This window comes from Barbus barbus (genome assembly GCF_936440315.1).
Source record: "Barbus barbus genome assembly, chromosome: 3".
Lineage (NCBI taxonomy): Eukaryota > Metazoa > Chordata > Actinopteri > Cypriniformes > Cyprinidae > Barbus > Barbus barbus.
In genome coordinates, this window is record NC_136731.1 from 20,936,211 (window position 1) to 20,959,233 (window position 23,023).

The 23,023-nt window shown below is 38.3% G+C and overlaps 1 protein-coding gene across 1 annotated transcript in view; it reads left to right on the plus strand.

Annotated features, from left to right (window-relative positions):
• Positions 1-21,622, plus strand: part of LOC306845240 (protein sidekick-2-like) — a 112,155-nt gene extending 90,533 nt beyond the window's left edge. Inside the window, exons 36-44 of the mRNA XM_079377927.1 lie at positions 4,446-4,632; positions 6,303-6,440; positions 9,283-9,444; positions 9,555-9,680; positions 9,771-9,935; positions 10,025-10,165; positions 12,428-12,572; positions 16,204-16,333; positions 18,563-21,622. Coding sequence (XP_079234053.1) covers positions 4,446-4,632; positions 6,303-6,440; positions 9,283-9,444; positions 9,555-9,680; positions 9,771-9,935; positions 10,025-10,165; positions 12,428-12,572; positions 16,204-16,333; positions 18,563-18,964 — 1,596 coding nt within the window. The 3' untranslated portion in view covers positions 18,965-21,622. The remainder of the gene's footprint in view (positions 1-4,445; positions 4,633-6,302; positions 6,441-9,282; positions 9,445-9,554; positions 9,681-9,770; positions 9,936-10,024; positions 10,166-12,427; positions 12,573-16,203; positions 16,334-18,562) is intronic.
• Positions 21,623-23,023: the final 1,401 nt, after the last annotated feature.

A 23,023-nucleotide genomic window follows, 5' to 3' on the forward strand; every position in this document is an offset into this window, starting at 1 on the left:
CTTGTTCCAGAGCCTCCTTAATGTACTCCTCCATGGCCTTCTGTTCGGGTAAGGATAGCGGGTAGATCTTACCACGCGGTACTGGCTCACCCAGTGTGAGATCGATCGCGCAGTCCCATGGCCGATGTGGAGGCAGTTGGGAGGCCCTTTTGGGACAGAAGACGTCGCTGAAGTGGGCGTAGTCGGAGGGAATATCTATGGATTGCTTTTCGACTGGGCTCTCAATGGAAGTAGCTTGGAGAGGTAATGGAACGGACACCCTCGGAGATGGTCGTGGTAGATGTGGTAAGCATTGTGGGAAGCAGCTGTTGCCACACTTAAGGACGTCTCCTGACCTCCATGAGAGTACCGGATCATGTTGCACCAGCCAGGGTAGACCCAAGATAACATCCACAGTTGAACCCTCCAGAACCAGTAAATGGATGGATTCTTGATGGAGTAGCCCAATACGCAGCTGAAGGGGTCCAACACAGTGTTTAACCAGACGTCCGGAGAGGGGTTTACCTGTTATTGTCTGAACTTGGTAGGTGGTTTCGGTAGCGATGGTCGGGAGTTGGAGCTGTTGGCGAAGACTTCCGGCGAAGAAGTTCCCCGCTGAGCCGGAGTCGAGGAGGACGGTAACTGTTAGAGTTGTAGTACCAGCAGTCAGTTAAGCACAAGTAGTGAGGGGTTTCATCTTAGGTATGCGGGGTCAAATACCACTCACCAAGTTGCTGGATCTGACAGGCATGTTTGCATCCGGTTAGAACATCTTATCACCAGTTGAATGAATTTCTCTAAGCCAAAAGTGTCATCATATGCAGCCAGGTGTAGTCACAGCTGAGGGTTCAGCCCTTGGCGGAAAGCTGTTATTAAAGATGGTTCTTTCCAGCCGCTCACGGCCGCGAGGGTGCGGAATTTCAGCGAGTATTGCTGGATGGTCATCGTGCCCTGCCGCAGCTGATAAAGTTGTTCTCCCACCGAAGAGTCTCCCGGAGAATTACTGAAGACCTCGCGGAAGTGTGCTAGAAATTGTGCAAATGACTGGGTAGCGGGACCAGCTTGACTCAAAATAGTCTCGGCCCATTTAAGAGCCGGACCCGTGAGAGATCGATGGTGAGTGAACATTTTAGTAAAAAGCCATTGTACTCCTCCGGGTCACCTGAGTAGGGCACTGGTCGGGCCATGGGACTGGCGAATAATGAGAACTGGTTTTGTGATGACAGGCGGAGATGATGTTACTGAGGGATGGGAAAGGAGCCTCTTGAGGGCGTCGACCATTTCTTGGAAGGGATCGGGGGCACTCATCCTGTAACGGTGTTGGTCCGATCTTCTGTTATGGATCAATAGTCGGACGCCAAGGTAAGTGATAACACAGTGACTTTAAGTGAGTGAGTGAAGTGACATTCAGCCAAGTATGGTGACCCATACTCGGAATTCGTGCTCTGCATTTAACCCATCCAACGTGCACATACACAGCAGTGAACACACACACACCGTGAACACACACCCGGAGCAGTGGGCAGCCATTTTATGCTGCGGCAGTTGGGGGTTCGGTGCCTTGCTCAAGGGCACCTCAGTCGTGGGGGTGGAGAGAGCGCTGGACATTCACTCCCCCCACCTACAATTCCTGCCGGCCGGAGACTCGAACCCGCAACCTTTGGATCACGAGTCCAACTCTCTAACCATTAGGCCACGACTTCCCCACGATTATTTACAGGAATCGTGCAGTGGAACTGAGGAGTTCATGATACGAGGTGAGTTCTTGTCTTGAGAGTTCAGTGCAGACACAGACGTGAGATTGACTGTAACCTTGTTGTCCGCAGGAGTGAGGAGCGAAGACGATGAGGAGCTCTGGGGAAGTGGCGGAGTGACCACAGCGCAGGAGGATCTGAGGACGGGGAAAACAACGAGGAGGAGAGCAGAAGGTAAGTATAAACAGGTAGGGATTTTCAGAGGTAATACTCAACAGGTGAGGTAGTCGATCGGAGAGTCCACGTTGAATAAACGAGATCGGACAACTGCAGTGACTGTGGTGTGCGTTCTTATGCAGCTCTAGATGACGGCGGTGATGAGGTGCAGGTGCGGGTGATCAGTAGACAGGTGAATCGGATCGTGGTAAATGACTGGGGGGAGAGCCTGGCCGTGCTGTGACATTTACACAGCAGGTGAAGATGAAATAAAAAAAACAGGCATGTTTTTTTTATGAAAGTCTAAAAACAGCCCTGCTTTGAATACCCCTTATGGTGGAAAAACTCTGGAAACGCTGTCAGTTACCTCAGAAAATAATTCTAAAATATCCATGACTTTGAATAAACCAACAAATACCGTAACAACTACAGTATTGTTTATAATGTTATGGTTATTGTTTACCTGAGCTGGTCAACATCGCAATATTGACTAAACCAATGAAGTGAGTTTGTGACAGCCTGACAAAGCTAATATACTGTCATTGTGTAATCTTAGGGATATTGTGGTTTCTTTCAAAATAACTGACCTAGCAACCACCCGGTCCACCCTAGTAACCACCATTCAAATGTCTCTTCAGGCTGCCAAAAGCTGAAGTCTTATGTAACCTTCAAGCTTTAAACCTTTCTTCAGGCTGCCCAAGTATTCACTAAAAAAGGCTTATATAACGTTCAAACATCAAACCAATCTTCAAACGGTTTAAACTTTCAGACAAAGCTTTATATTCAAAGTATATCTTGACCATCTTTACCTTTTAAGTTGTTTTGGCAATTCGGTTTAGAACCACTAGTGGTGCATAAATTATACGCTGCAAACTGTTTGATACCAGACTAGTGTGACTACTGTAATATCCAATTACTGTCATGACCATGTAAAGCCAGTAAACCCTTTAACGTTCATGTTACATGTAAGGACTGTTTACATAAATACATTCACAGGAATTATGCCTTAAACACACAATTTGAAGTTCATAAAAAGAAGTACAACTGCTTACAAGAAAGATTTAGGCAAATTTACAGCTTAAAGAACACATGTTTTGGTACAGAAGAATAATATATGCATTTTAGACAGTGTTGGGAAGGTTATTTTGGATATGTAATAGAATACAGATTACAAGTTACCCTATTTAAAATGTAATAAGTAGTGTAACTATTTCAATTACTTTATTAAAGCAATGTAACTGATTACATTTGATTACTTTTTGATTACTTTTCTAAATTTCTAACAAATGTTTTCACCTGTTAATCATTTTGAGACATTTAAAGCAGGCAGGGTTAACTCTAAAGTAGTACTCAACACAGATTACTGTCAAACTTGCATTTGCATTTTCACTTGAATTAAGATTCTAATAATTTAATTATTAAAGCACAGCCATCACAAAATCAGACTTCAGCACCTCTTTGAGAACATTCTGAGGTATACAGATTTAAAATCATAAGAACAAGTTTAATAGTTATACTGTTTTTGAAATCAAATCTTTGCATAGCTATGACAGAAAACTCTGGCATCTAACAATGCCAAAATAACAGCTACTAAAAAAATAAAGCATATACATAAATCCAAATACGAAATAAAACAGTTATCAAAAAAGCATGTCCTATTCTTTGTCCTAAACTCCTGAAACATTGGTATCTCATATTTTAGAGCAGTCGATGCAATTTGAGAAAGAAATCAATCATATCTGTACCCCCTTCATAACTGTGATTTAATTAGGCCTACTCATTTTTCTCAGTAACTGTAACAGATTACAGTTGCATTTATTTTGAGAAGCATTTTATTTTAAGGTGTCCTTGTTACACATCTTACATGTACTTACTATTATAATAACAATAAATTATGCATAATTGCATGCAAGTAACTCTAAAGCAAACCCTAACCATATAGTAAGTACGTAGTTAATTAATAATACTCATTACTTAAATGTATAATTACACTGTAACAAGGACACCTTAAAGTAAAGTGTAACCTTATTTTGTAATTAAATTACGTAATTCTGTTACATAACTAGTTATTCCCCAAAATAGTTTTTAAAGGTGCATTGAGTTGTTCTAGGCTAGCTAGCATTGAGTTAAACACTGCACTGCCATCTATGGACGTGGATCAGTATCATATTCTATTTAAATTATCTGAATTAACCTTTTATGTAAATTACACTGATACTGATAATATGTTTTTGTTAGTCTTTCTGTCTTCTGAATTCAGAGCTTTTCAGTCATACAGGTACTGATTGTGTCAAAGCGACAGATGCCATAACAAAGTTATTGTTCTCGGTGTGTACAGGCCAAGAAAACCTCATTCTTCTATTATATTCTATTAGAATTGAATAATGACTCGGTGACTAAGTGGTAGGCTACTTAGTCTGATAGACTGATTTAATCAGACACGGTTAGGCTTGGTCTGAAAAGTTTGAGGACTGCTGCTCTAAAATATTAAGCTTGATAGCCCATCAAGTTTACATCTTCTGAAATTATTCATTTATGTGATTTGTGTCTTTCTAGATTTATTATTGGGAGTTTCAGCTGCAGAATCAGACTGAGAGACTCCGCACTCTCTTTCTGCCGGAGCTGAGCGTGAAGTTGAAGAACTTGACTGGCTACACCACCTACATGATCAGCGTGGTTGCTTTCAACGCGGCAGGCGACGGCCCGCGATCGCTGCCCACCAGAGGGCGTACTCAGCAAGCAGGTGATCCGCTGGACACAAGTCTATGCAAAATACATCAATCAACAAGCAATGAAGTGACCTTCGTGCTTATTCTGCTTAGTCTGAAATGCTTTGGGAGAATATTTTACATCTTTGGTCCCACTGTTTTCCCAAAGCTCCCTGCTGAAAAGGTTATTAATAGTGTGTAGGAACGGAAGCTTGTGACAGTTCGTTTAGGATGGGGAGCTGGGAACCGGGTTGGAGAAAATGGGCCACATATTGAGGAAGTGCTTTTTGGCAGGTCAGCATAAGGAGAACTGTGTTCCAAGTGATTGAGAAAAGTTAATTCAGCCTTTTCCGCTCCCTAAAGACTGTGACAGTATAGTGAGGAAGGAACAATGACAACAGTACAAGCGAGACTGAATCTTGGCTCAGCTTACACTAAGACACTGGGAGATGAGCCAATACGAGCCCCCGTGCCAATCTTCCGGAGGGCAAACAAATTCCTTACATTACTGCAACATTACCCTGACCTCTAACAGAAAAAGAGTGCTTAAATATACATGTGCTGAGAAGTTATTTTCTAAGGCGTTCTGCGTCTAGCTATATCCACCTGCCAGTTGTAGCTGAATTGCTAAAAAATATAATATAGAGAAACAAATTCTTACCAGCACAGTATCTAGATAATATAGCATTATACAACACTGCTCAAATGTTTGTCTTTTTTCTTTTTTTAAGGAAATCAATACTTATATTCAGAACTGATGCACTGAATTGATCTAAAATGACAGTAATGATGAAAAATGTATGATTGTTTTTACAGTTTTGCAACTGTTTTCAACACTGATGATAATGAGAAATGTTTCTTGAGCAGCATATCTGCATATTAGGTATAATTTCTGAAGGATCATGTGACTCTGAAGACTGGAGTACTGATGTTGAAGATTCAGCTTTACCATCACAGAAATAAATTACATTTCAAAATACAGTTAAATGGAAAACTGTAATAATATTTCACAATATTTCTGCTTTTACTGTATTTTGATCAGATAAATGCAGCTTTGCTGAGCAGAAGAGCCTGGATTAAAACACTGAAAAATCTTGCTCCCAAACAGTAGTGTGTATGATAAAGAAAACATTTTTTTCCCCTTAAATATTTATGACACACTGCTCTAGACACTTGCAGTATCATACATCATATACAGTCTAATCTCAATTTCTGTGTGAAACTGCAACTGTTTTAAAAAAAAAAAATGTGTAGGCCTATTATTGTTTCCTTTCACATATTTTAATATGGCTTTGTTAATGCCAAATGTGTTTGTGAGAGAAAAAAAAAAACTTGAGACCCAAGATAAAATCCTGATACTTTTATTGCCTGAGATAAATGGGACTGTAAGTTTTTTTTCTGTAGTAAAACCTGTCAAAGAACACACAACACATTTTGATTTTAGTAGACTCACATCACTTACTTCAGCAAAAATCATATTATTGATCTTACAATTTGATTTATACCATGTATTATGTTGCAGTTCCTAATAAAGTTATCGGCCAACTGCGGGTAACTGTTTTATTTACTCATCAAGGTCAGTTTTTACTCACATTTGGCAACTGTTCATTTTGAGCCCTGGCTAGCTCTATTGAAATCATTCAATCAAAATGCACTTTTGTGAAATTGTGTTCAGGGTTTAATGAGATCTTCTTTTACTCCACAGCTCCAAGCGCTCCCAGTTTTATCCACTTTAGTGAACTCACCACCACTTCGGTCAACATGTCCTGGGGTGAGCCCAAGCAGCCCAATGGCATCGTGGAAGGATACCGTGTGGTATATGAGCCCTGCACGCCTGTGGATGGTGAGAAACTGCACCACACTAAAAGCTTTGGCTGAGAAAATTATTGAGATAACTTTTAGTCAGCAGCTGATTTTCACCCTTTTAGGCCTGTCATGCTTTTTTAAACTTACAAATGTCTGAAATTTGCTCTCTAAAGTGTTCAAGATTAGGCTTCTTTTGGCATTTAATGAATGGCATTCCTCTGTGGCATGGCTAAAAAATTGCTAAGTGTGGTGCATTGGCCAGATTCCACTGTCATTGGGATCAGAGGAGGAATTGCTGTGGTCCCAATGGCTCCAGAGTGGTCAAGGCTTAGGGGAAAACGGATGTGCTAGGCTGCTGTTTACCAATGGCCGTATCTCAGAATCTGGAGGATACGCCTCAAAGGCAAAGGCCCAGCTCTCTCTGCTAGTTTAACCCCTAGAGCATGACCTCATGCAGTGTTCACACGTATGTAGGGATGCGCGGTATACCGGTACTGGAAAAATACCGGTATATATTTCAAACGGTACGATATCATAATTTTGCTCAATTCGGTATTTCATACGCTGCTGTTGCGAAATGCACCTGTAGGTGGCAGTGCTTCCCAAATTGCTGCGCAACCGGTAAATGTGACAACAGAACAACGCGATGGATCAAACAGATGAAACTCTATCAACGCACCCGAAATTAATAAATAAAGAGAACAGTAGAAGTGAAAAACAGATGACAAATGTGAACGAACTGACCTTATTACACCTGTATGCAAGCATTGCTATAATCATGTTGCCACAGGGACACATCAAATATTTTTAAGCACTTGTCGCTTGCTCATCCTGATCTTTTCAGAGAATTAAGAGATCGACAGGTGAGTGCATCATTCATAAATTCAGATTTAATTTTAACTTTTATTTACAACTGATCAACGCACATACAGATGTAATACAGTAAGCGCAAAAGTGCACGTGAAACACGCTAGAACCAGTGAAGTTTTGGTCACGTAATATATGCACTTGCATTTCATACAATCAAATATTAATTGGATATAAATTGAGCAAGAGTTTTGCTATATTAATTTTAGTATCAATGATATGAAGGGAATGTTTCTGACACGCTGCCGACCGCTGAAGCAGCCGAGAGAGGGAGATTTATATTTAATGCTTCTTCTTTGGTTGAGTCTGAAATCTGAAAGCAATCTGAGAGAGAGATAAATAATAACGTGATTTTGAATATTACTTTGTTAGAATAACACTAAAGCAACATTTGCATTAATTGCGCAACTTCAGTGCCATTTTTTTCTTCAAACATTTTCTACAAAAAAATGTAACCTATGTTCCCGGTAGGTTTTTAGTAACAGTTTGATACAAAGGCATTAACATATGAATCTGTTTTTATTATTATTATTAATAAAATTGTTTTAAATTCACTTATCCTTTGAGGCTGGTTATTTGTCACCTATGGTATGGATTTACTATCGATACCGAGGTATTACATTCTGGTATCGTACCGAACCCAAAAATTATGGTATCGAGCCATCCCTACACGTATGTGAATTTGACTGTAAAACCTTAAAAGCAATACCTGTGCTTGCAAAGTAACAAAATAATAGATTGATCCCCGGTTTTACAGACAAGGCTTAAGCCTAGTCTTAAACTAAAATGTAAGTCTGAGCTGTTTCAACTGAAATAAACTTGCACTGAGAGATCTTAAAATATAACAGTGCCTTTGTTTTGTCTCAAGATGCACACCAGTAATGTTTTTTTTTTTCTAAGCATGTTTATAAAAATTACTTAAATGTCCTAATTGAATTATGGCCTAATCCTAACGTAGTCTAAGATCTGTCTGTGAAACCGGGCCTGAAAGTGTAATTTCAGTTTAGGTTTTAGTTTTTGTCTTTGCTTTTGTACAAATTTAAAGGATATGATCAAATGCATTGTTATAAGCCATGGTCAGAAGTATCAAATATATAACAAATTATATATAACAAATTGCTAAAATTACGTCCGGCACATTCAGCACATTAAAAATGGAAGGTCAAGTCACATGCATTGCATTGTGGGATACAGTACCCTACCTAGTATTCTTTGTTGCATACTGAACATTTTAGCAATGTAGGTCAATTAGATATTCTATGCACACAGAAAATTGGCATACTACTGCATAAATTTGCAAAGACCAATTACAAGTCAGTATGCAAACAGCTGTAAGAAAGAAGACCAATAGTAATTCAAAATGCAAATATTAACATTGTTATGATTATCGTACATGTTGAATACTGAACATTCTATAAGTGTAAGCCAATGGAAGATCCTTAATTAAAACCTTAATTTTAGATTGTAGAAAAATATATAACCAGAATTTTAATTAAAATACACTTCCGTTTAAAGTTTTGGGGTCAGTACAGTTTTATTTTAATTTTTTTTCATGTTTTTGAAAGAAGTCTTTAATGTTCAACAGGGCTTTGAATACCACATTTTCAGTTTATTTGAATAATAATAATAAACTGTAATGTTGTGAAATATTTGATTTCTATTATTATATATTTTAAAATGTAATTTATTCCTGTGATGGCAAAGCTGAAGTTTAAGCAGCCATTAGACAGAAAGTTCAAAAGAACTTCATTTGAAATAGAATTCCTTTGTAACATTATACATTTCTTTACTGACACTTTTGATCGATTTATTGAAGAAAAGTATAAATTGCTTTTGAAAAATCTTACTGACCTCAAACTTTTGAACAGTAGTGTGTGTTAATATAACTCAATAATATCAACACAGTGCAGTGTAATAATGAGTGCTTGCATGTGTCATTGTTAGTGTTTTACTCTAGCATGGTATCTAGAGTTTGAGTGTTTCCTCTACAGACTCCTCTCCTCACAATTCAGGTGTCAGTAAGGTTGTCACTGTGGATGTGAAGGGGAGTGCCCCATTGTGGATGAAAATAAAGGATCTGGCAGATGGTGTGACCTACAACTTCCGCATCCGTGCTAAAACCCTTACCTATGGACCAGAGACCGAAGCCAACATCACCACTGGCCCTGGAGAAGGTCTTGCTGCCTTGCATTTAGCTCCATATTTACTATTTTGTAATAAATCTAAAGCTGAAGTGTATAATTTCTGCACCACTAGAACCTTATTTTCATATTTTGTGACACAGGCGCTCCAGGGCCTCCGGGGGAGCCGTTTATCTCTCGTTATGGCTCTGCCCTGACTCTCCACTGGTCCAGCGGTGACCCAGGCCGTGCTCCCATCACACGCTATGTTATCGAAGCAAGACCATCTGGTAAGTGAAAAAGAAAACAGCAGAAGTTGTTCAGAAACGCAGCATTTAAGCTTGTTACAAAAGGAATAATGGCATTCTAACCATCAACAGATGAAGGACTGTGGGATATTCTAATCAAAGACATCCCTAAAGAGGTGACATCCTACACTCTTAACCTGGATACCCTCAGAGAAGGGGTCACCTATGATTTCCGTGTAATTGCGGTGAATGACTATGGCTACGGTTCTCCAAGTGCTCCTTCTCCTTCAATATCAGGTCAGAAAACTTGCACGCCAGAAAAATCCTAAATGATTTTGTGTTATGTTGTGCAAACCCATTTTTCTGCTTCTTTTCCCTTTTACCAGCCCAAAAGGTCTCCCCCTTTTATGAGGAATGGTGGTTTCTGGTGGTTATTGCTCTCGTGGGCCTCATTTTCATCCTTCTGCTCATCTTCATCCTCATCATACGGGGGCAGAGCAAAAAATACAACAAGAAAACAGACTCAGGTGGGTTGATAAACACTGAAAATAGATCCATAATATCTCTCAATTACCCTGATTGCCCTGTCCTTCTCTGCTGACGTACGTGACTAAATTGAAATGGACTCAAATTTAGCTCCATTTTCCCTGGTGGGTATTGCCATAGTGCTCTGGGAAAAAGTGATTTTCCACTTGAGAGAGGCTCAAAGAATCAATAGCAACATCTGTTTGCATCAATTGGTTGTGGTCATTGCTATCAACATGATTGCTGACTCATTTTGCTGCCTCACGCAAAATTCAAGTCTTTTCTCACTATTCTTGAGTAGTTTCACACAAAACCCTTAAGGCCACAACAAACCAACATAAAAGAACTAGCGTTGATGAAAGTCGATTGTGTTCTCGCCTCACAGTGTGCATCTGGGCCAGAAAGTTTAGTTTGATCACAGGAGACCGACTACGACCAACTAATACATATATGCAGCACCTGTGTCAATAACACTCCATATCAGCAGGTGGCAGTAGTCTGTATTAATCATTCAGAAAGGTAAACCCAAAACTAGGACTGCAGATATACAAACTTCAATTTCTAGATGGCCATGTCATTATGAAAATATTCACATATTGGAATGCACAGGTAAGATGAAGATGTAAAAAAATTGAGACCTCTTGACTTTGTCATTGCATGCTTTTATTATTTTTAATTTTCTTCTTGTGCACTGGTTTGCTAAGTTGAACAGCCAATCAGATTGATCTATCTCACTGACACCTGGGGCACGTTCAGGCTCACACCGGTGCCCAAAGTTTTGCTCCGCTTTCCGGGTTGAACGACATGTTTCCTGGAAACAGTGTGCAACGGGGTTTGAGATTCGTTTTCTCTTGTTTGGTGGGTGTGTCAAAAATGTCAGCCCAATCAGCAGCAACATGCATATAAACCACGCGGTATTAAAGAGACATATCGCACAATGGGTCCAAGTGAAGTCATTTAATGTATTCCTAATACATTTACGTATTAAATGTATTGAAGGAGTAATGGAGGAGTAATATAATTACAGTGTTTTTGTGAACTTTAGAAATAAATTTTTATATTAAGGTTTTTTTTTGTTGTTGTTCAGGAAAAATGACTGGAAAAATGTTTAGAGTTCAAAAACCTAAAGTGTTTCTTCATGTTCTGACCATAAAGAGTAGTTTAAAGCCACTCTTAATGGTCTGGTTTCTACAGCTTTAACTTAGGAGCAAAAATCTGCTGTTAAACTTGAAAGAAATAAAAATTTTAAACTTATCATGATAATTATTAGTATCGACTTATTAGGAAAATTTCATCGTCGTATTTTCTTTTTTTTTTTTTTGGCCATATCACCCAGCCCTACTTTCTAGTTTTGTGTCCAATATGGACTGTGGGCTCCATGCATGTTGCAACTTTCAACTGGGAGGTCTGGGGAGGTCAGGTTGCGGGCTTATCTGTGTGTGTGTGTGTGTGTGTGTGTGTGTGGGAGGGATTCTCACATGGCTGTTTCTGAGCTTGGTCAGCGTTTAGTGCTGTGCCAGGGCCAGGGTCAGTAAACAGGGTTGTGGATGTGCAAATAGCACAAGGGAAGTGTTTGTGTAGAACACAAAGGGCTTCTCTCAAGATACGCCCCACCCACCTGACTCTGTTCGGTCCTGATCTATTAGTGCTGGTTTGTTTTACTGAACTCCAGTGAGGCCAGAAGTTCTGCAAGGTGGGAGTTCACACTGTCCATTTAGGCGTGGAGGTCACTGCTCTCCTCGCCTCCCTGGAATCACACTTCAGTTCGACTCTTTGAGATCAGAGGTCTTTTGACTTTAGAAGATGCGTGCTGAATGACCTAGTGCAGTGTTCCTCAAATCTTACCCTGCAGGTTCAATCTGCTGCAGAGTTTAGCTCCAACCCTGATCAAATTCACCTACCTGTGATTTTCTAATGATCTTGAAGACTCTGATTAGCATGCTCAGGTGTGTTTGATTAGTGTTAGAGCTAAACTCTGCAGGAGTGGGCCAGATTTGAGAATCCCTGGCCTAGTGAGATTTGTCTTGCTTCGCTGCCATGGTCATGTACACAACGAGGCCAAACCCTAGTGAGAGATGAATTTGCATGAAAATACCACAGTTAGATGCACAACATATTTTGATGTCAACAGCAATGTGAAGTACATTTCTGTGTACTTATATAAGCATCAATCCATTCTATATGGATTAATATATAATTGGTTGAATGGATAGATTAATGAATAGATAGATACTCATAGGTTGTCCTCTTATCTCTGTCTGTAGGTGCCCACTCAAATTGCCCATCTCTGCCCCTCTCCCATGGAGAGATGGTACGGCTAGATGAAGGACGCTTCCCTGCCCTGGAGCTCAACAACCGTCGACTCTCGGTCAAAAATTCCTTCTGTCGTAAGAACGGAATTTACACCCGGTTAGTATGTGTGCATGAATCACAATTTCCACTCATTAGAAACATATACAGTAGTATCACTTCACAGAGAGAGTACAACAGACTCGATCAGTATCTAGTGGAATAGTTTGCTCTGCTAATATAATGTTTTTTTTTATTATTTTCTTTGAGGTAAACACTGTCAGTATGCTGTTCAGGACATTGTTTGCACAATGGGTTTAATTTCCAAATGGCTGCAAACAAAGAGCTAGAGAGGAATGTATTCTGTCCACACATAGAGCTTTGGCCCGGCTGTTGATTTAAATTCTACTTCAGCCATCCCTTAAATGGATTGAGTTGGCATGAATTTTAATGACAGTCGCTCTTTTCAAATCTCCAACTACAATCTGTCAGCTGAAAGAACACACCAGACTGTGAAAGTTGGACCACTCAGACCCCCCTCCTTTGTGTCTTATTGACGTTCAAAAATGTATGTAAGCTGCATCTACAAAGCATCTTTCTTCACGTTCTCTTGAGCTTAGATCAGACCATATTTATAATAGACATACCGTGTCCCCAGTAGATTAAGGACTAAGAGAAAGATCTTCAAGAACCCAACCCAAAATGTCTTTTGTTGCTGCTAGCACATTTAGGCGAACATCTTTGATGTTCTTCTTTTCTTGTGATATCTATTGTGATCGATATGTAGGTTTTGTCAGTATATTGTCTGATATGGATCACAACATTTTATCCAAACCAGTTGCAATACAATACTTACTTTACTTTACTTTACTTTTGTCATTTAGCAGACGCTTTTGTCCAAAGCGACTTACAAATAAGAAAAAGTAACTAAAACTAAAAAGTTACAACTCTATAAATACTATCTACCCACATATTTAAGAAAATAAAGAAATTAAATAAAATTAACACATGCATATAACAACAACATTTCAATAATAAACATATCAATGAAAAAATTAAATAAAAAGCTACTACTATCCCTTGCCGGTGTCCCTGCCCGGTGGAGTCGCACGGTAGAGTCGATGGTCTTTACACTCTTTGGTCTTCACACTAGGAGGGCTTCACACGACGACTGCCGCGACCGCTGCCGCGGTATAATAACCTTTATTATACCAATCTAACAAATGATCATTTCAATTCAGCTGGACCCACTTTCCTGTTTATCAACTACAAATGGCCAAGCAAGTGCACACACTGACAAGATACACGATACAGTACGAGACCAAACGCGATTTCAGCAACTCTCATCCTAGTAAACAAAATAAGTGTTTCCTAGCAACGGCAAATGCGCTAACCACTGAGACAAGTAAATACACTTACGAGCTGATTTTAAACCATATCAATCATATCAATATCAATCCATATCAATACGATTTTGGATTAATGACATTTTTTGGTGGGTGGAACTACACAGTGTGATGCTACAGAAATTTAATGACCAACCAGATTATTGCACTGGAAAAGGCTTGAGTGACTACTTTTGCTATGGTTACCACATTGAACAAATGTGACCAGGAGACTTGCATATTTTCATTAACCTTAGTTATGTTTGAAAACTCATTTTCCAATATGTCCAATATGTTAAAACACTTTAATGCATGTATCTCATCCTTTGAAGGAGTTCAGGTCTTAATTGGTGAGGTCAGACCTCCCCCAAACCCTACTGTAGTTTACACCATGCTCCAAGACTAATACAGACACTTTTTTTATGGATTTGGACATATTTGCATGAACAGTGTGCCATAATATTCTATGGCATTCTCATTATTCTAATGAACTGAAGGACCTTGCAGACAACTTAACTTGATTGGATGAAGGGATGGGTCTGCTTCGAGCTTCCTCTGGTGGTAATTGGAGAAGCCACTTTGGGCCCATTATATTGGAATGTGCTGGGGGGGGTTGTGCTGGTTCTCTGCCCAGATGCAGAGGCCCAGAGTGGGGATCAAAGAGCCTAGGCAGTGAAGGACTTCCACTTTGGATGTAGTCCTGCTAATGAGCTCCCATCAAGATGGAGCAACGAGAGATATCTTTGATGGAGGTAGGAAAGGAAAGGGTTTGGTATGAGATGGAAGAGATAGAGGCGAGAGATGAGGCTGGATAAGAAGAATGGAAGACTTCAGTGCTCGTGAATAATTGAAGCCCCTCTTTGGGTGCTGAGGGGTGTTGGGGGCTGTTTAACGTGGCGCCGCCTCTCTGCTTCAACCTTCCTCAATCCTCAGCCTCCTCTGAATTTTAAACAGATACAATGTCATAACCCTCCCCTCCCCCTGGTTCTCTTGCTTTATTCCCAGGGCCCCAATTTTTCTCGGGACAACCCCTCCACCACCACGGATTTCCATTAGTATACAGCCTGCGCATGGTCCTCTTGTTCATTTGAGGTTGAACAAAGCATCCTACGTTTTCGCCATTGATTCTGTCGGTCATGTTTTTTATGAACTCTCTTGCATATTAGATATTCCTTTACTCATTAGCTCCCCGCATTGTTCTTTAAAGCCTCTTCCCTGTGTGTGTTATTTCAGCTTGATTTATAAGCCAACTGAAGTAAAGTACTGAAGCAGGGCAGCTTAGCAACCTCAGTTCAAAAGCTAATGTCTCCAGTGACCTTGGCTTTGAGCATATCAGACCTTATTATGGCAAATCTAGTAAACCCATCCTGCCATACGGCGACCCTTCTGCTTTCCTTTTTTAACAAACAAGTGAACTGGTTCAAAGAAGTACAGTCCAACCCCCTGTAGCCCCTGAAATTGGGGGATGATTCGCTGTCCCTTTCCCTTCAGAAGGCTTATCATCCATTGTGTCTCCTGGACTGCACAGAATGAGTGTATTCATCCAATCAAAATCAGCTTTGAGAATTGATCCATGAGGATGCTGCATCATTTGGTCATTATGAGTTCCTTGTGATGTCTTTTAAACACCTGCATAGTGTAGTCCACACTAAACTGATTTTTTTTTAATTTATTTTTTTACTGTCTATCAAAGAAAAGCACCAAACGTGGTCCATATTTGTGTGTTAAATTCTAAGTCTTTTGAAAACATGCAGCTATTTTGTGTGAAGAACAGGACAAATTACTTGACTTTGGAGTGTTGCAACTGGTACTGACGGTATTAACTATGATATATAAAAAAATTAAGTACTGATATCATGTTAGTACTACACATATGATAATATTGTAAATAACCCTGCAGCGGTATATCTAGTTCACTCTCCAGTATAGAATGTGGTGGTATTTCACCATGGTTGCCATCCCTCATAAAATGGAGCAAAGAAGAAGGTGACAATTCAATTTGTAGCTACCACTGCCACACAAAATCATGTTGGAGGAGATTAAATGGGATGATTCAGTAAAAAACATTGGTTGTTAGACATGGGGGTATTAGCCAATGGCAGGAAGTGTCAGAAATTTGGCCTTGTCATACAATATGTATATATTTTTTGAATTCTATTGATATTTTGGTAAGTACCACACTAATGTACACACATAATGAAAATTTGGTATCATGAGAGCCCTAATTTGATAAAAAAAAAATAATAAAAAAAAATTGGGTGAACTAACATTCTTTAACATCTGAGATGATTTTCTAACTAATCACAAAACTGCATATGTTGATTATGAGTGAATAGTAAAGTTTTCTCTGTGTGTTCTTCTTCTAGATCTCCACCACGACCCAGTCCAGGCAGTCTGCACTATTCTGATGAAGATGTCAGCATCAAATACAATGACTTGGTCCCAGCCGAGAGCAGCAGCCTGACCGAAAAGCCTTCAGAAGTGTCTGACTCACAGGTGATTCACCCCAACAAGGTCAATGATTTTCTTAAAATAGTTTTTCTGATGTTATCTGGAATCAAAATTGGCCCTGATTACTTTCTTAAACTGTTATTATTATGAACGTCATCGTCCATGATTCATCAGTGCATGTTATTGCAAATAAAAAATCTTCATGTATCGTTTATCTTCATAATCTTTAATCAAAACCTAATAACTTGCTATGTCTCTGAAACGACTTTCCGTTTTTACTGCAAAACAAATCCCTCATATTCATCTGCCCTTCCCCCCAACCCCCTGTCTAAATTTTGGTATAAAATTCCCACTATTCCCAGTTCACTAGCTAAAGGATCCAATCAAGTCTTACATCTGTCTCAATGACTTTCCCATTTCACTCGTAAATAAACAGGGATTCACTTGACTGCCCATATTATTCATACTTCACGTTTTCTTTTGTCAGTAGGTTTGTTGATGTTATTTAACATTTTAAATGAAGTGTTTAACACACAATACCACCCCCCACAGGAAAGAAAAACCACAAAAGAGCTCCTTTTAACATCTAAAGTGTTTCTCTTAGACAGCAGTGAGATTAAATGGAGACCAAATGGAGACGTTTGCTTAAGTCTTCTGCCTCTCGGGCTTCTCCTGAGAAAAAAAGTCGGAATTTTACCCGACTTCCTTTGAGATCATTTCTGTTACTGTACATAAATAATTTTCTCTTTTGTCTAAATTTTAAAGGAATTTAAAATAAAAAGTTGAAACATAAAAGCTGAGAACTCCATTAAGTCTCTTGAAAAAGCTATATAAAAAGGAGAAAATGTTCCTATGGGCCTCAAAAATGCTATTTCTTTTACGTTGAACTATTATTCCTGCAAATCCATTAAATGAAGGATGATAAGAATGACCTTTCATTTACAAACCAATGCAGTTCATCTCATTCCAGGCCTGTGGTCTCATTTCTATGCATTGCTCCGGAAAATGGTTTAAATTATTTCTCATGACTGAAATTTCCCTGTCATAACAAATAGTGTAACTTTTTATGCAATAGAAAGTATGATGTAGGATACTAGAATCACTCTCATGAATTTTCTTCATGTTTGCTGGGTCTCAATAAGTATTAAACTAGAGCTTAAAGTGTCATGGGTATTTGTGAATCTTTTGGCCCAAGCTGTGAGAAAGTAGGGGGCACTCCTCTTGCTTGAGCATTTGTCTCTCCTCCCACAATCCCAGTGGGAGCTTTTTGCCTGTTTGTCAAGTACCTATACTGTTGTAACATTACTCCGTCAAAGAAACCCTCCCACCATGCCACACTTTAGCATAATGTCACCGTAAACAAGCGATATGAGTCTTAATTTAGACCCTTTCTGACACAAGACAGCTGGTGTACAAATACAATCTACGCAGAGGGTTTTTGAGAATCATTTGTCATCATTAAAAATCCAGATTTTTGTTTTGTCATCTATGAGGCACTGTAAATAATGTTTTTGCCCTTTCAGGAGACACTTTTGTTTTCATTTAAGATCACTGGACCTCTGAGATTCGGGTGAGGCTGTAGTTTGTGTTCGTAGACTAGAAGAGCATTGCTTATAGGAATCTGTAGGGTAGTCTGAACCCACTCATATCCTTCTAATTAAAACAACAGTTCATCCATAATGATATTTAATGATTATTCACTCACCTAATGTCATTCAAAACCTCTATTCTTTCATTTCTGTGGATCTTTTCAAATAGCTTTTTAGATTTTTCTTGCATGATTATATTACTTTTTTTCTTCATAATTCCATTCAAGTGCTTGCAGTTGCTAAGATTTTAGCTAAGCTTTTTCAAAAGAAGTCTCTTATGCTCACCAAAGCTACATTTATTTGATCAAAAATACAGTCAAATATTAAAACCTGAATTTTCAGCATCATTACTCCAGTCTTCAGTCACATGATCCTTCAGAAATAATTTAAATATGCAGATTTACTGCTCAAGAAGCATTTCTTATTATTATCAATGATGAATTCATATTTCAGTACTTTCAGTACATTTTTGATGAATTGAAAGTAAAAAAAAAAAGTCTTCGAAATCTTTCAGAATGTAAAAAATCTTTACTGTCACTTTTGATCAATTTAATGCTTCCTTGCTGAATAAAATATTAAGAGGTATTTATCTAAATGGAAAAGTGCTACAATGTACATTTCCAAAATGGACTACAGAAAAACAATTGAAGGTGTAACAGATCATGTCTTCCTCATTCAATTACAGGGCAGTGATAGCGAATACGAGTTGGATCCAAACCGGCAGAAGACCCACTCTTTCGTCAACCACTACATCAGTGACCCCACCTACTATAATTCCTGGCGCCGGCAGCAGAAGGGCGTCTCTCGGCCTCCGGCGTACGGCTATGCCCAGCCCGACACGGTGGCGGAACAAGAGTCCCACCCCCACCCGCCCCCACTGCCACCGTTACGACCTCTGCTACCCCACAGCAATCCATCCCCGCAGCCCCAGGGCCAGGGCACCCTGTTCAGGCCCAAGGGCAGCCGGACTCCCACGCCGTCACTGCTGACCTCTGACAACCACAGCCAGCACACCCTGTACAGGCCCCCTAGCAGCCTGGGCACATCTGCCCAGGACCCGGCCACAGGATTCTCCTCATTTGTTTGATACAAGACTCTCATTCCAATGACAACACGTCTGGGAGGGATTCCTGCGGTATTATTGGTCTGTAATTTTTTTTTTTTTTCGCTACACCTTGTTGGACATCAAAAGCTGCTTTTGGATTTCATTTTGCCAGGTGTGCAGGTGTACTGTGGGTTTATATATGTGTACGAGCATCGAAACGCAGACAATCATCCTGAAGGGAATCATTTATTGATTGTAAATTTTAAAATACATTAACTTCATCCTTCACTGAAAAAGAAATTTTGTGTGCAAAATATATAAAAAAGTCAAATATGACGTGACTGCATAATATACAGTAGAGTCCAAAAGTTTGAGGCCATCTGGAGTTTGCTTTTTTATTTTTTATTTTTCAAGTTTCAGTTAAGTTTTAGTATTTTTAAATATTTAAGACAAAGAAAAGACAACGCTGATGGTCTCATACTGTTGGACCCCACTGTAAATGATTAAACAAACAGATTTCCACAGCTCATCTCTACCATTCTGTTTATGTGATATTGCTCTGATGTCATTCATGCACAAATCAATGACAGAATATTTCTAAAAAGCAAAAATATTGCAAAACTGATTTTAGTAGTGTCAGTCTCTTGAAACTGAAAAAAGAGAGAATTTTCAACTCCTTAGACAGCAAACTTTCTCACACTTGAAATAATTAACCATAACCTGAGTCATATGTTTCACATTTCACATTGTTCATAATTTACCCTGGGTTAAAAATGAATCCTAGGTATTCATAAACTTACATTTCTAGGTTAATGTCACTATCAGTGTCGCTGATTGGACAAATTCAGCACACTACTTGTTTACATATTGGCTTTAGCATTGCACATCCTCATATTATATATTGCCGACTGCACTATCAAGTTTTTCTGAATGGTCTTTTCAGTCTATGAAGCTAAGAATAAAACAATTCACTTGTTTTCTGTCACCTTTTGACATTTTCCCCTCAAACGCTGAAACGACAGTGTATATAGCTCACAGTGTTTCCGTGACTGTCCAAAACATGTGAATGTGAGACATGAGATCAAGTTTGACAGCGTAATGCAGAGTTAAGAGCACAAAATTAGGGTTTCATAATCTTGAGGAAATATCGTTGCTAACTATGCTTCAAAATTACAACGTTCCTTCACATGGCTTTAAAAGGGGTGTTCCGAATGATGATAACCAGGGGTGACGCGCAGTGTGAAAAGCCATTTTGAAGAGAAAAAAAAGTTTGGAATTTCTGTAGGATTCAAACAGGACATTTTCTTCTTTGCTTATGTCCAGCTAAGGAGAAGCTGCAAAGGTTAAGTCATTATTTTCATCCTATTTTGATAAATTTGGAATGGAAATTTGGCTCATAATGTGGCTAAATGCATTTTAATTTACATGATTTATCATCAGTGTTGTGTCAATGTTTTTGTACAGTTTGTTGAGGATCACCACCCATTAGTTGGTGCTACCATCATCAAACTTCAGTTTTCAAACCCATGGACAAAAAGAAAGAGTTATGTCACTTTTCGTGAAAAAAAAAGAAAAAAACACCCGATTCCCAAGATATAATTAAATAATGCAAAATATATTGAAGTATTAATAATGCATTTGCATTAGGCAAAGTGTAACAACTGTGAATTTGTGCCAATGTGAGTCTCTGGGAGAGTTTTTCTGCTTCTTAAACCAACTGAACACTGAGGAGAAGAAAAGGAAACAATTTTTATAGCGATATGGAATTTCAATACAAGGCCACTTGCATTTATGTTAGCAAAGGATGTCTCATCTGTGATGTCTTCGAGGATATGATAATGCATTTGGAAAAGAAAAGAAAATAACGAGTATCTTGAAGGTATAGTTCATCCAAAAATGAAAATTTTGTCATTTACAAGTTGTTCCAAACCTGCGTGAGTTTCATTCTTCTGTTGAACACAAAATAAGATATTTTAAAGAATGGTGGTAACCACAATGGACGATAGCCAGTGACTTCCATAGTAACTTTTTTTTCCATACTGTTTGTTCACCAACATTCTTCAAAATATCTTCTTTTGTGTTCAACACACACACAAAAAAAATGAGTACAAAATGAGTAAATAATGACAGAATTTGCAATTTTGGGTGAACTATCCATTTAATAATACTCGTGCGGTCAAGAATGATCACTTAAAATGTCTGTGCATGTGCAAATCTGTACACAGCAGTGTAAAGATACTGTGTGGGTCAATATCTTCCATCTTCATCATTAGCATACGAGCTTCATGGACAGGTGACGTCACACTGTGTCAGTTGATTTTCTACAGACGAATCGCAAACGTCATCGAGTCATCTGTTGCTCAGAGACTGATAAAAATGTCTGCTCTTACAAATGGCATTGTATGTATTTCTCTGAATATATTGTAGAATGTGTTTTTATGGTTCACAGTTTGACATAGTGTACACATACAGTATGCTTACGTGTATGTCAGCAGATATGCTTAATTTATTTATAATCGACTGGTTTTATACTCTAACTTAAGAAGAACAGCAGCAGTCTTTATGATGAAAATTACGATGATCATGATTGACAATATCTCCTGTCTTGTTCTCTGTGAGGTGACTATCGCTGTACAAAACTTGATGAATTATATTGAACCAAGGCATGGTTCATATCTAAAATAAATTACTCTATTTTTCAGTGTTTCTGTTGATGTCTTGCTTTGGCTTTTGATAGTTATAGTTTTTTTTGATAGTTGATATATATATAGAATAGACTTTTTTTTTTTTGTCATTTTATTGAGGAAAAATATACAGTAACATTTTCTTTACCGTATTTACCAAAAGGCTTGTGGTTGGTAAAATGTTAAATGTCTTTGAAAGTCTTTTATGCTTATTCAAAGCTGAATTCATATGATAGAAAATACAGTAAAATAATACAATTTACAATTTTAAATATCTGCTTTCTATTTGAATATATTTTCAAATGTAATTTATTTTTGTGATGCAAAGCTGAACATTTCTTATCATTTTCAACATTTAAAACATTTGTGTTGATAAATATTTTTGTGGAAACCTTTATGTTTTCAGGATTCTTAGATGAACAGAAAGTTTAAAAGAAATGCATTTATTTGAAATAGAAATCTTGTGTAGCAATGTAATAGTCATTACTGTTACAAAGAAAAAAATCCAACAGACCTTACATTTTGTTCAATAAAAATATAGATATTTTTAAAATAATAATAATGTAATTGTACTGTAAAATACTGTAAAAATTGTTTTGTTGAAGTAAAGAGTTGTTAGATTACATTTTATAGTTAATTTTTTATTTGTACTGTGTATATATATACAGTATATTAATATTTGGATTATTTTATTTCTATAAATGTATGTGTTTTTGAATAGTTATTATCAGTAATGTACATTATGGGGTTTTGTGTTCTGTTTGTATAATTTAGCTGATGTTTACTACATTATTTTAGTGTCTTGTGTGTTGTCCTGATGGTGTTTTGTGTTTGTGTGGCACCACTGTGGCATCTAAATATGTTTATTAACCACAGTTCATGGAAAGTCCAGGTTTTCAGCATATATAATATAATATAATACAGAACAGACACACACAGCAGCCAGTTTTACAGTAAATTTAACAAGCATTTTTGGCCATTATAGTACTAGTCAATAACTAGGGTGTATTTTAGTCTCATTTAATGCATGAGATTTAATGCATGTTTTGACATAAAAAAAAAAAGGGGGAATGAAAAAGAAAAGAAAAAATCCATAAAGAAACAAGGTGTTTCAGCAGTTCTTGCCTCATTCCCCTGCAGCTATAGTGGAGATAGATTTGGGCCAGATGAGAATGGGTAAGTGAGTGCTGAATCATTCAACATCTGAAGAAACTGAGTTTAGATGTGGGAGAGTTCGCCTGGAGATAATCTCTTTATTCCAGGCCGGAAAGCATCGATCTGGACATCAGGTGGTAAGAGCAGAGATGTCACAAGAGAGATGAGAAATAATAACACAGTAAGGAGGAGAGGCCAAGCTTATAGTGTGGCCTATGCAGACAAAACCCATCAATAATCATACCTACAAACATTACAAGTA